The following is a 13,043-nucleotide window of genomic DNA, read 5'->3' as shown; positions in this document are numbered from 1 at the left end:
TGAGGGTCTTGTGATGGGGAGATCACCTCAGATTTAGGGTTGTGTCAGGTGAGGATCTTGTGATGGACCAGGTGAGGGTCATATCAAGTGAGGGTCTTGTGATGGAGAGGTCACCTCAGATTGAGGGTCGTGTCAGGTGGGGATCTTGTAATGGGTCTTGCGATGGGGAGGTCAGTAAAGGTCGTGTCAGGTAAGGGTCTTGATGGATGTTTTGATGGGCCATGGGTGTGTCACAGATGAAGTCTTCTAGTGGGAGGTCACATCAGAGTCGAGATGGGAATGAACTTTGAAAGATATTTTATGACTTTTCTTGTCACATTTGTTAAATGAATCACTGCAGTTGTCAAGAGGGAAACATGGTCGTTAAGTGAATCTGACTATTCAATGTGCTTATTAGAAGGTCACAAAATGTGATCACTTGACTTTGGGATGGTCATAAATTTGAACCAGTTGTCCAGGAGTCTGAATTTTGGTCAGATGATCCTAAGGATGCTGGAAAGTGTGAAAACTGGGAATAAGTCACTTTTTTCAATGACGTTTCTTTGAATGGCTCCTGGAGAAACGGTTGTAAGCCGAGAACTACCTGTGCATATATATTTTTCAGGTATGAGAGCCATTCATTTGGCCTTCGGTTTTCCAATCCTTCCTTCTGTTTGGGGTGGGGGGTCATCTCTCTGGCTGGCCGTCTCTTCCGAAATGGGGAAAGGATCTGATTCCCTCCCAATCAGTTTCTCCCCCTCCGCAGAAATGCCAGGGAGATTTGGGAGGCGCTGGCTGAAGACCCTTATGCCAATCTCAAGATCACGAAGCCCCTCATGAAAAGGCTAGAAGACCAAGACCCCAGCACCGATGCCCTCTCAAGGAGGAATAGCAAGTCCTTCATGCCCATTGCTGTAAGCCCTCCACTGGTGGCTCTCTTTCCCTTGGATCTCCCTTCATTCCATTTCTAGGCCACCAACACCCTCTCTTTCCTCCTGTCCCTCCCGAACGCTGCTGAGCTCCTCCCCAACAAATTCTCCAACCTGCTCCTCGCCCTGGTCACGCAGCTGTACTTCCTCCTGGGAGCTAGCAAGAGTGGATCCAGGAAGTCCAGCAGAGTCATGGACCATTCAGAACAGATCAACCTCTTGAAGTATGGAAATCTCCTGGGACCAATCTGGATCCAACTGGATATAACTGAAAGGGGAAGAAATAAAGGCAGGCTGATTTGCTATTGTGTTTTGTGGTTGTTGCACAAGCCGCCAAGTGAAAGCTGGAGTTCTCCTGAAGGGCAGCGGGAGGCCGGTTGGGGACAGGGGAAGAATGGCCTTTGCAGGGGGCATCAGCCGAAGCATTGGCACCGACTCTTCTCCCTTCCTTTGATTTAGCACGGCAGTGCAGGCGATCAAAAACCTCATCCTGTCTGCCGGATACGAAGAGGAATACGAAGATTTGGTGACGCTGGGATGCTGGAAGATGCTCTTGAGCCCAGATAGTCTGTTTGAGGCCATTTTCCACCTGGTCCAGTAAGAACTTCAGAGTCCAAAGAACTTGGCCTTGAGTGGCAGTGGGTGAGAGAGGGAGGGGAGGGCTGAGGGAGAAGAGGAAGAAGAGGCAGAAGAGAGAAAGTGAGGGAGAGGTGGAAGAGGGAGGGAAGGGGGAGGGAGAGAGAAAGAGAGGAAGAGGGAGGGTTAGATAGAGGAAAAGGAGAGAGGAAGGGAGAAAGAGAGTGAAAGAGAGAGGAAGGGAGGGCGGAAGGAGAGGAAGAAGAAGAGGGACAGAGAGAAAGAGAAAGAAAGGGTGGTTGAGTGGGAGGAAAGAGAGAGAGAGGGAAGAGGAGATAGAGGAGAGGAAGGGAAGGGAGAGACTGAAAGAGAGGGAGGCGGAGGGGGAGAGAGAGGGAGACAAAGAAAGGAGAGGGAGAGAGGAAGAGGAGGGAAGGAGAAAAAGACAGAGAAAGAGAGGGAGTGTCAGAGGGAGACAGAAGGAGAGAGAGAATGAGATGTAGAGGGAGGGACGGAAGGAGAGGGAGGAGGAGGGAGAGAAAGACAGAAAAAGAGAGGGAGGGTGAGAAATTCTGTAAATGGACTAATTCATTGAGTAATTCATTTATCCATAATTCAGATAATCATTTCTCTAGCTTGGTGATTTTCTCCTCACTCACCAGCAGATCTTATCTGATTTCTCCCTATTTGATCTTTAGGAAACTCTTTGCCTACTCTCAAGTGGAGCTGAAGATGATGTTCAGACATGCCAACACCTACCTGCACCATCCCGACTTAAGGGAGAAGACAATTGGCATGGTGTTCTTCTCGGAGGTGAGGATGCACCACAACATTGTGGAGCTCCAGGGAAGTTGTGCAGGGTTCAGGGGGACTTTATGATTAGGAAGTTGAAGTTGTGGGGGCTCCATCACTGGAGGCTTTGAAGAAGAGACTGGACAGCTGTTTGTCTGACATAGTAGATGGTCTCCTGCTTGGTCAAGGGGTTGGACTAGAAGACCTCCAAGGTCTCCTCTTACTCTGTTAATCGATGGAATTGGAGGGAGGGAGGGAGGGAGGGAGGGAGGGAGGAAGATTCAATGACCCCAAATTCCATTTCCTCTTTGCATTATAGACAGTTTTGTATTGCCATTCTGTAGTCTCTGACATAAGTCCGTCATAAAACCTCCAGTGGTCACTAAGTGATCGCAGAAGCCCTCAAGCCAATGCTGTGGTTGTAAACTTAGGATAAACCAGATATTTCAGTGATTTTCTTCTACAGGTTGTCCTCGACTTATGACCACAACTGAGCCACAACTGAGCGACGTATGACCACAACTGAGCCACAAATTTCTGTTGCTCAGTCCCTAAGCAGGTTTTGTCTCATTTTACCACTTCCTTTGCCACAGTTGTTAAGTGAATTGCTGCAGTTGTTAAGTTAGTCACACGGTTAAGTGAATCTGGTTTCCCCATTGACTTGGCTTATCAGGCGGTCACAAAACGGATCACGTAACCTCAAAACACTGCGACCGTTAGCATGTGAAGCTGACATCACAACGATACGATTTCTTCTCTCCCTCGTAACTTTCTCCAGTCCTTCCTTCCTTCCTTCCTTCCTTCCTTCCTTCCTTCCTTCCTTCCTTCCTTCCTCTCCCTCTCCTCACTTTCCCTCTCCTTTTCCCTCTTCCTCTACTCAATAATCAATTTTAAGGAGTATTAAGGGGTGATATAGTCTATATATCAACAGATTCATATATTATAAGAAAACAATAAAGGGGGGGATTAAAAAAACAACCACCCTGCTCCTTAATCTTAATCTCTTGAGCTGTTTTGGAATAAAAATACCTTCCTCCAAGATCAGGAATCTGTTAAGCCACTCGCGACTCCTGCAGCTTCTCGCTTATTGCATGTGTTGAAGTTCTTTTAACCCAAACCAAAGATGCCTTTTAAAAAACAGGTTTACATCACATTCTTATGCATGCCAGTTCTGTGTGTGAGGTAATTTAAGGTGGTTCTGACAAGTGTCGTCGGCATCTTCATATTCGGTCGCATGGGCAGCAAGCCACTCCCATCTGGTCACATGGGCGGCAAGCCACTCCCACAAAGGAGGCCACACCCACAGAGTAGGTTCGAACAATTTTTGAAACCCACCACTGCTATGGTCGTGCCAAACCAACCTTCTCTTCAGTCTTCCCTACAGGAAATCTTCGGTTTACAAAAGTCTTTCCAGAAACCCCTCCGGATGCCAGATCCAGCTGCTCTTCATGGAGCTCTCCATTCAAGCAGCCATTCGTCCTGGCAGCTAGCCCCACACCCTCTGTTCTTTAATCTTTTTATTGATGGAATTTTTTTCAAACGCTTCTTACTTTTTAAACTGGACTGGATTTTTTCTTCTTCTTCTACTTTCTTTCTTTTTCTTTTTTCAATTCTCTAGTGCATATTCTTTTTAAAAACTTTTCTTTTTCTCCTGAAGTTTGGAATATAAAGAGGGGAGTAAAAGTAGAAGAAAAGAAGTTACACTGCCACTTAGAGGCTTGGAGGCTTGGAAACATTGTTTTTCTTTTTTTTTCTTTGCACATTTGATTTACATTTCAAGGTCTCTGAGCTTGTTTATTGAAAATGATAGACAGATGAGCAGGGACGTGCAGTCACTAGAGGCAAGGGAGGCAGAGCCTCCCCAGTCTCCTGAGAGAAAGGAAAGAGTTTTAAATATTTTTGCTTCTCGCCGCTGCCGCGCTCTGCCGCCTCGCCCCTCACCTCCTCCGTCCCCGCTGACATTCTTGGGAGCAGGTCGGGTGGCTGGCTGGCTGGGATGAGAAGAGCGGTTTGTCTTTGTGCCGGCCAGTCGGCCGGCCAAGCAGGAAGCAGGTCAGGTGGGGGTGAGTGCTGGCTGGCTGGGGAGGGACTCACCGCTCTTGCCTCACCAACGGTATCCTTCACCGCACGTCACTGCAGATGAGCATGGATTGTTTATACAGGTGCTCCTCCGGGGTACTATCAGTAAAAAGAAAGCCTTGAAAGAGAGAAGAATTGCAGTGAACTTGTTTGGAACTTAATAAAAAAGCCTTGGATTCTATATAGTGGCAGTGTATACTATCTGGAGGAATGTTGCAACACAAAAAAGAAAAGAAAGAGAATGCAGAATATTGAACAAAGAACAGAAGAATTGAAGAAAAAGATGAACAAAGAGATAAGAAAATTGGTGATATTGACAGGAGATTGAGGTTGGAAAAGACAAGAGTGGAATATTGTTATGGGAGATTGATAGATCAGATTTCCAAAATATAGAAGAAAAAAAGGAAAAAAATTGGGCAGCTCTAATGTTAGAAATTTTGGCAGAAGCATCGGTAATAACCAAAGTGAAGTTGATGCAAGGAACAGACGAGGGGTTTCAAGTCTTTACAAGATATGCAATGAAAAACAAGTTGCCAAGAGAAGTCCATATAAGATCTACCAAGAAAGCAATTAGAACACAAATAGTACAAATGGCAAGAGATATAAGATTTCACAACTATTGGAAGGATACAGGATGATGTAATGAAGTGCTATAATAAAAACTAATTTAGTTAGAATATTACGCATAAAATGAATAATAGTTATAGTCAAATAAATGATTAATAATGAAATTCTATATAAATTGTAAGTGAGGACTATGGAGAGGATGCATGAAAGTTTTGTAACCACAGATCAATAATTTTATATAGAATACAATGTAAAGATGTAATATTACTGGATGGTTTTAGGATGATGTAATGAAATGTCATAATATAAATCTATTCTAAATTTAGAATATCTCACATAAAGAAGTAATAATAACTATAGCCAAATAAATGTTAAATAATTATAATAATTGTATACATATATTAGATTGATAATATGAGATTCTATATAAATTGTAAGTGAAGACTATGGTGAGGAGGCACAGGAGTTTTGTGACCAATTGACATACTGTATGTGACTGGAGGGTGGTTTTATGTTATATGTTTCTTTTGTTTGTTTAAAAATTAAAAAAAAAGAAAAAAAGAAAAAAAAGAAACACTGTGACCGTCATAAATACAGACCGTCAAGTACCCAATTTTTGATCAGGTGACTGTGATCAATGGTCATGAGTCTGAAAAATGGAGTTGTCCCTTTTATCAGTGCCATGGTGACTTTCCGCCATCACTATATGAGGACTGTCTTTTCTTTTCCTCTCCCCATAATGGCTGAATGTGGCATCTCTTCATAGAGGCTCTGAGGAAAGTTCTCTTCCTTTGCTTGGTTAATAATCCATCACTCCACTCTTCTTCCCCAGCTTCTCTCTCACCCGGAGCTTGGACACTTGTTCATCATGAAGGACATCCTCAGGGTCCTCCAAAAATGGATGACTGAGCCATATCCCCTCATCCAAATATTTGCTGTTCGTGGTCTGGGGTATCTTCTCCAGCACCCCTTTGAGGTAAGAGATGGGGGGTAGGAAGGGAGGGACTTTCAAGGGAGCAGCAGGTGTGACCTCACTCTCTAGGAATTCTACAAGGTTAGGAAGGGTAGAAGGAGGAGAAGAAGACAACCACCAGAAAGAGGATGCCCTCAGCTACAGTGGCCTCTCTTCTACAAAGATGGAGGCATCCCTGGAAGATCTGAAGGATCAATTTGGAGACAGATCCTCTTGGAGGACATCCAAAGCAGAACAAGAAGCAATGGATGGAAACCAATGAAGGAGAGAAGCAACCTAGAACTAAGGAGAAATTTCCTGACAATAAGGACAATTAACCAGTGGAACGACTTGCCTCCAGAAGTTGTGGGTGCTCCAATACTGGAGGCTTTCAAGAAGAGACTGGACAACCATTTGTCCAGAATAGTGTAGGGTCTCCTGCTTGAGCAGGGGGTTGGACTAGATGACCTCCAAGTTCCTTTTCAACCCTGTTATTCTATGTTCTGTGGGCTTCTCTGTGTTTGTCATTCCTAGACTCAGAGAACTCCAGTGACCATGTTTAATCGTTCCCTCTTTTCCCTCCTTCCTGCAGAATACGATGTTAGAGCCGGTGCTAGTCCCTGTGGTCAACTGTGCTTGTCACCCAGACAAGTCTGTAGCAAAAGAATCACTCCGGACGCTTCAGTTCCTTTTCCGGCATCTGAATGCTCAAACCTATGGATGGAAAGCTGTCAACCTTATTCCGGTCCTGGGGAATTATTTTGCTGATGTACGTCAACCAAATCACAACAAACTAATCCACCACCCCCTCTCTCTCTTCCTCTCCCACCCTCCCTCCCTTCTCTCTTTTTCTTCCACAAAGATCGCCTGGGTACCATCTGAAGAATTCTAATTTTATCAAAAAGTCTTAGAAATAGTTCAGCAACAACTGTGTTGTTCTCATCTAAAAGAGTGTGTGAGCTTGCAGATGATCATTGAGCCCTTCCAGGGAGCTGGAGAAGTGCCAGATGAGGTGGAAGAGAATGAAGGTTGCCACTCTCTTCAGCTTCACCAAACCACCATCAATCACCCTCCATATTTATTAAAAATCCCGATTGGTGTTGCTTGATCTCAGACACTTTAAGGTGTGTGGATTTCAACTCTGCTGGCCTGAGAAGGTTGAAGTCCCCACATCTGAAAGCTGCTCAGATTGGGAAACTCTGGTCTCCATCAGTATTTCTCCCTCTTGGCAACTTGGAGAGGTGAGGACTTCAACTCCCAGAATTCTCCAGCCAGCATACTGGAGTTGGAGTCCTCACATCTGAAAGCTGCAAAGATGGGAAAACAACCCCTCGATCACACCATAGAGGTTGGTCTGCAAGCCTTTTACAACCATGGCCAACCATTGGCATGGCCTTGTCTAGAGAAACAGTTGCCAGACTCCCCTTGCTTTGTCTCGTGAGTGGGAAACTGAGGCAGATCAGATGAAGAGGATGGGAGTTACGAAGGCTTTTATTGTAGGTTTAGTGGATCCCTCCCTGCCTTTCTCTTTAAGGAAACAAAGGAGAATCAAATGTGAGACGTTTTCTCGCCTGAAATTTCTGCTCTCAGATTTTGCTCAGCTGACTGTTAGAATTAGAATTAGAATAAGTTTATTTATAGGCCGGCCTTTTCCCTGAGGGGACTCAGGGCGGCTAACAACTTATATGGGAGGGATACATACAATAACATATAACATAACACATAATTAAAAGAATAAACAACATTCATTCAGCATTCGGGTGGGGGCGAATTATAATCTTTACCCCCAGGCCTGACGGGATAGCCAGCTCTTGAGGGCTGCGCGGAAGGTCTGAAGGGTGGTGAGGGTACGAATCTCCACAGGGAGATCGTTCCAAAGGGTCAGAGCTGCTACAGAAAAGGCTCTCCTCCGCGTAGTGGCCAGCCGGCACTGGCTGGCAGATGGCACTCGGAGGAGGCCTAATCTATGAGATCTAATAGGTCTCGAGGAGGTAATTGGCAGGAGGCGGTCTCTCAAGTGTGTGTTGCAGTTTGTTCTTCTAGGTTCTCACAACACCTCCCACTTCCTAAATGCTATTGGAGGGACTGACACATTTCTCTTCCTTGTAGGAGGACACCGAGTTGCGCAACACCTCCATCACCCTTTTTGGCCTGGTCTTAAAAGGGGTCAAGAGGGCAGAGGGGAATCTGACCAAATCCATCCTGCACAACCTGATTCCTCTCATAATCCAGTTGGCTAATAGTTGGACCCGAGAGGTGAGTTGAAGGGCGGGGTCAACTAAGTTCCTGCTCTCTTCATGCTCCCTTCTCCATGAGACCACGCTGTACCCCCATCTTCACTCAGAGCAATGTGCTTGCATCATGTGGACCCTCTGGAAAAGGCAAAGAAATTCTGCAAACCTGAAGTTGTGAGGTCCTTGGTGTTCTCTGAACCTGGTTGTTTTCTAGCAGGCCGTTCCGGACCCAACTAGGTGACAGCATCAGTAGGTTGGAGGGGAGGGTTTGATCTCTGCTTAATGCTGGATCATTTTGATGTGGGTGTAGGTTTTCTGTTGGGTCATTCTTGGATTAGGGGGTTGTTTTCTTCTTGATGGTTTCCCTGGTACCAATATAATATGATCAGGGTTGAATTGTGGGGAACTCTGGTCTTCGGGGGGCCCCTTGCCCTGCCATAGCTTCCTCCTGGGGTGGCTCATCCCCTTTCCCACCCCTGAGCAAGGAGGAGGCTGGGCTTTCTCTGCAGAAGATGGACAACCTCAGAACCGGCTCCTCTGACGCCTCCTTTCCTCCCTTGGCCCAGATCTCCAGGAACACCCTGATCTCCTGCATCTCCTTTATGAAGTGGGAGGAGGTTCCAGAGACTTTGTTTGACTACGAGATTTACACCAGTCTCCAGAGCATGTATTCCAGCATCTGCTCAGAGGTGGTAAGTAGGAGCCTAGCTGGTTCCTTTTCTTCCGGATTAGAGTATAATATATTTTCTTTTTCTCCTGCCTTTCTTCTTTAGATAAATCATTCAAGATGGTGGACGTCCCTAATGCTTCTCCTCCCCCTCCCCATCCTCTAATTTCCTTCCCAACAACCCTGGGAGGTGGGCTGCCCTGAGGGAGAGGGACTGGACCAAAGTCACCCAGCCAGCTTTCATGCCTAAGGGCAGGACTAGAACTCCCCAAGTCATCCAGGAGGCTTTCATGAGAAAGGTGGGACTAGAACTCACAGGCTCCTGATTTGTTTGCCTGATGCCTCAACCACTAGACTAAACTGGCTAGAGGGATTCTTCTTGGGTTGTTGCTCCCTTGGGAACACCAGAGGTTCCATGCCACCATGAGGACTATAAACCTTACTGATTTGTGCGTTTGAGGATCAGAAATGGTAGTTTGTGGAAAAGGGAAATTACGATGTAAAGAGGGCAAAACATAAATGCATTAATAAGATCAGAAGCCATTTCCTTATCATCTTTCTTTCCCTTTTCTTTTTCTATTTTTTTTCACTATCTACTATTTTTCTTTATTTTCCTTTATGGTTTTTACTTGGATAAAACTGTCTTTAATAACATAAATGTGTTTGTGTGTGTATGTGTCTGTGTGTGTGTGTGTTTGTGTGTGTGTATAATATAATACAATATAAAACTGTATTATACTAATACTTACGATATACTATACTATATAATGTAATATATATTATATTGTATTGCATTGTATAATAGTCCAGTCTAGTCCAGTCCAGTCAAGTCTGTTAGGTAAGCTCCCCAGTTGCAAAACTTACAATAGCTCACGCTGATCACTATACGACACTTCTAACAGCCAGCTTCCAAACACTCAGATCAGATCAGCATCTAACAGTGATTCTGGCTCCATCTTATGGCCGCTTGAGGAAACAGCAACCAATCACATTTACGCCATTATTTAAAGAAACAGGTACAGCATTGTTACATGATTCATATATTAACAACCCAACCGTTAGATTATATATGCCTAACAAAATCCAATATAGTATAATAATATTATTTAGTATAATAAAATATAGTATAGTATAACAATCTTATAGTTTAAAATACAATACAATACGATACAGTATAATAAAATTTAATATGTTATGGAAGACATTGTTGTTGAGGACATGAGGACTAGAAACTGTAGAAAGAAAAAAAGAGGAAGCTACAGAGTTCATTGCCTTGTTTGTGGCCATGTGTTCCTCAGATCAATCGATGCAAGGAAAAATTGCCGGTAATGTTGAAGCAGATGCTGAAATTCCTGAAGAGCCGGAATTCTTCATCCCGAGAGGCAGCTGCCCTCTTAATTGGTAACTCCGAATGCAAACTCTGGAATGAGGGGAGGAAAAACCAGGGCAGGCGGGCTTCCTAAGGCCAGACATGCTGACCATTCTCTCTCTCTCTCTCTCTCTCACACACACACGGCCCCGTTTCTTTTTTTTTATATATATATATATATTTTATTATGTTTTCATTCTATACAATCACATATTCACTGTGCTTAATCAGGGCATATAACATTGAATATAGAAAATGCCCTCTACAATACAAACCCAGTATACCACCTTGACCCGCCATACACCCTCTTTCAACCCCCTCCAACTTTCATTCTTCCTTCTCACACACCCCTCTACGCCTACTTCCCCTCCCCTTCTTTTAACCTTGACCCTATCACACCCTCTCCATTCCCTCCCTCCCTTCTCCTCCTCCTCTCTCTCACCCTCTCCACCCTCCTTCTTCTTTCACTCGACTCTTTCCTTCGGTATCTATTACCTTCCAGTATATTCGGTTTGTTCTATTTTCGCACTAACATTGAAAAGCCACAGTATACAAATACAATCATGGAATTTAACACATATTGTATTTCCCCCCTCCCCCCTCCCCCTAAATCCCCACCTCCCTTCCCTCCCCCCGACTTCCCAAAGACCATACGTGGTATAACTTTTGAACAATCACAGTCTAAAATATCTCTACATTGAACTCAGCTTCTTACTGTTACCCAAATTTTAAACAATTTAAATTATTACTGATACTAAGCATAAGCTATCTGGAGTTTCTTAGTCCCATATTTACTTTTTATGTAATCAATCCATTTTTTCCAGTCTCGTTTATATCTCTCGTTTGAATGTTCTTTGAGATATGCAGAGATTTTGGCCATTTCGGCTAAGTTCATAACTTTCAAAGTCCATTCTTGAATTGTAGATAAATCTTTCTTCTTCCAATACTGCGCCACCAAGAGTCTTGCTGCCGTTATTAAATACAGAACCAAATTAGTCTCTGCTGCTATAAAATCAGTACATATACCCAGTAAAAACAACTGGGGGGTAAATTTTATCCTTCTTTTAAAGATGTTTTGCAGGATCCACCATATTTTTATCCAAAATGCCTTGACATTACGACATGTCCACCATATATGAAAATATGTAGCATCACAAGAACCACATCTCCAACATTTAGGTTGAACATTTGGATACATAGAGGCAAGCTTTTTAGGATCTAGGTGCCATCTATAAAACATCTTATAAAAATTTTCTCTCAAGTTTTGTGCTTGTGTAAATTTCACATTTCTTACCCAGATTCTTTCCCATGTTTCAAGCATTATTGGTTCCTCGATATTCTGAGCCCATTTTATCATACAATCCTTAATCAGTTCCGTTTCAGAATCCATCTGTACTAATACATTATATATCCTCTTTATATGCATTGAGCTTTGATCTCTTATTTGTTTAAACAAGTTATCCTCAACTTTTACAAAGCCAATTTTTTGATCTATTTTCCACCTAGCCTGTAATTGACCATACTGAAACCACGTTTGAACTACCTTCTCTTCTTTAAGTACCTCTAAAGATTTTAGTTCCATCACCCCTCTTTCTGAGATAAGAAGTTGTCTATAGGTGGTTCTATCGTGTTTTTGTTCTACATTCATATTTTCAATTGCATATCTAGGAATTGCCCACATGGGCACTTTATCATTTAATTTATGTTGATATTTTTTCCAAACCCTCAATAAAGCATTTCTTAAGATGTGATTTTTAAATTTCTTATCCGTTTTTTTGTTAAATAACAAGTAAGCATGCCAACCATATAACAAGTCATATCCCTCGATATTCAAAATTCTGTCATTAGTTAGATGAATCCAATCACTAATTGCAGATAATGCCACTGCGTCATAGTATAATTTTAAGTTAGGTAATTTCAATCCTCCTCTTTCACGTGCATCTTGCATTATTTTCATCTTTACCCTCGGCTTCTTTCCTGCCCACACAAATTTATTGATACCCTTCTGCCATTCTAAAAGATTCGCATCTCTTTTAAGTATTGGTAACATTTGAAAAAGAAATAAAAATTTTGGTAAAATGTTCATTTTTACTGCCGCTATTCTACCCAGAAAGGACAAATGCAGTTTTTCCCACCTTTTCAACTCCAACTGTGTACTATGCCAAAGTGATTCATAATTATACTTGTATAATTTCCCATTTGAGATTAAAATATTAACTCCAAGATATTTAACTTTTTTAACTACCTCACATCTTAGCATCGCCCCCAGTTCTTCCTTCTGTTTGATAGTCATATTTATAGCTATTATTTTGGTTTTTCCTAGATTTATTTTAAATCCCGAGACTTGACCATATTGATTGATCGTATTCAATAATACCCTACTAGTTTCCTGCGGTTGTTCCAATATTATAACCAGATCATCCGCAAATGCACGGACTCTATATTCTTGCTGTCTAATTTTAATCCCTTTTAGACCGCCTAGGCCCCGTATCTTATTCAACAGTATTTCCAAAGTTATAATAAACAATAATGGGGACAGAGGACAGCCTTGTCTTGTACCTTTTTCAATTTGAAAGGAGTCTGTCAGACTTCCATTGACAATGATCTGGGCTGTTTGCTGCTGATATATTGCACCAATTGACCGTAAAAAGCCATCTCCTATCTGCATTTTTTGCTCAAAAAATTAATCGAAACTCATAAATGTTCCTCTCCACGGAAATCTTTAGTAAAAGGCGAAAGATTTATACGATCTGAAGAGAAACCAGAGTATACACGGCCCCGTTTCTTAAGGGTATCACTGTGGTTGTTAAGTGAGTCACGTGGTTGTTAAGTGAATTGGGCTTCCTTCCGGAGTTTGCTCGCCCGAAGGTTGCAAAAAGTGATCAGGTGACAACCCCCC

The 13,043-nt window shown here is 42.9% G+C and overlaps 1 protein-coding gene and 1 pseudogene across 1 annotated transcript in view; one reads left to right on the top strand and one right to left on the bottom strand.

Annotated features, from left to right (window-relative positions):
- The window catches only part of LOC148045385 (maestro heat-like repeat family member 5), a 59,263-nt gene extending 51,080 nt beyond the window's left edge, over positions 1–8,183 (top strand). The window contains exons 14-20 of the mRNA XM_087716196.1: positions 746–893; positions 951–1,132; positions 1,368–1,505; positions 2,183–2,297; positions 5,755–5,898; positions 6,467–6,643; positions 7,984–8,183. Of these exons, the coding sequence (XP_087572322.1) occupies positions 746–893; positions 951–1,132; positions 1,368–1,505; positions 2,183–2,297; positions 5,755–5,898; positions 6,467–6,643; positions 7,984–8,139 (1,060 nt within the window). The 3' untranslated portion in view covers positions 8,140–8,183. The remainder of the gene's footprint in view (positions 1–745; positions 894–950; positions 1,133–1,367; positions 1,506–2,182; positions 2,298–5,754; positions 5,899–6,466; positions 6,644–7,983) is intronic.
- Positions 8,184–12,808: 4,625 nt separating this feature from the next.
- LOC148045384 (U5 spliceosomal RNA) lies at positions 12,809–12,914 on the bottom strand (annotated as a pseudogene).
- Between the last annotated feature and the right edge of the window lie 129 nt (positions 12,915–13,043).

This window comes from Thamnophis sirtalis, unplaced genomic scaffold (genome assembly GCF_051295495.1).
Source record: "Thamnophis sirtalis isolate CommonGarterSnake01/CBP01778 unplaced genomic scaffold, rThaSir2_p1.2 scaffold_5, whole genome shotgun sequence".
In the NCBI taxonomy this organism is placed as follows: Eukaryota; Metazoa; Chordata; class Lepidosauria; order Squamata; family Natricidae; genus Thamnophis; species Thamnophis sirtalis.
Note: the sequence above shows the minus strand (reverse complement) of the source record. Positions and strands in the feature narration are given on the sequence as shown.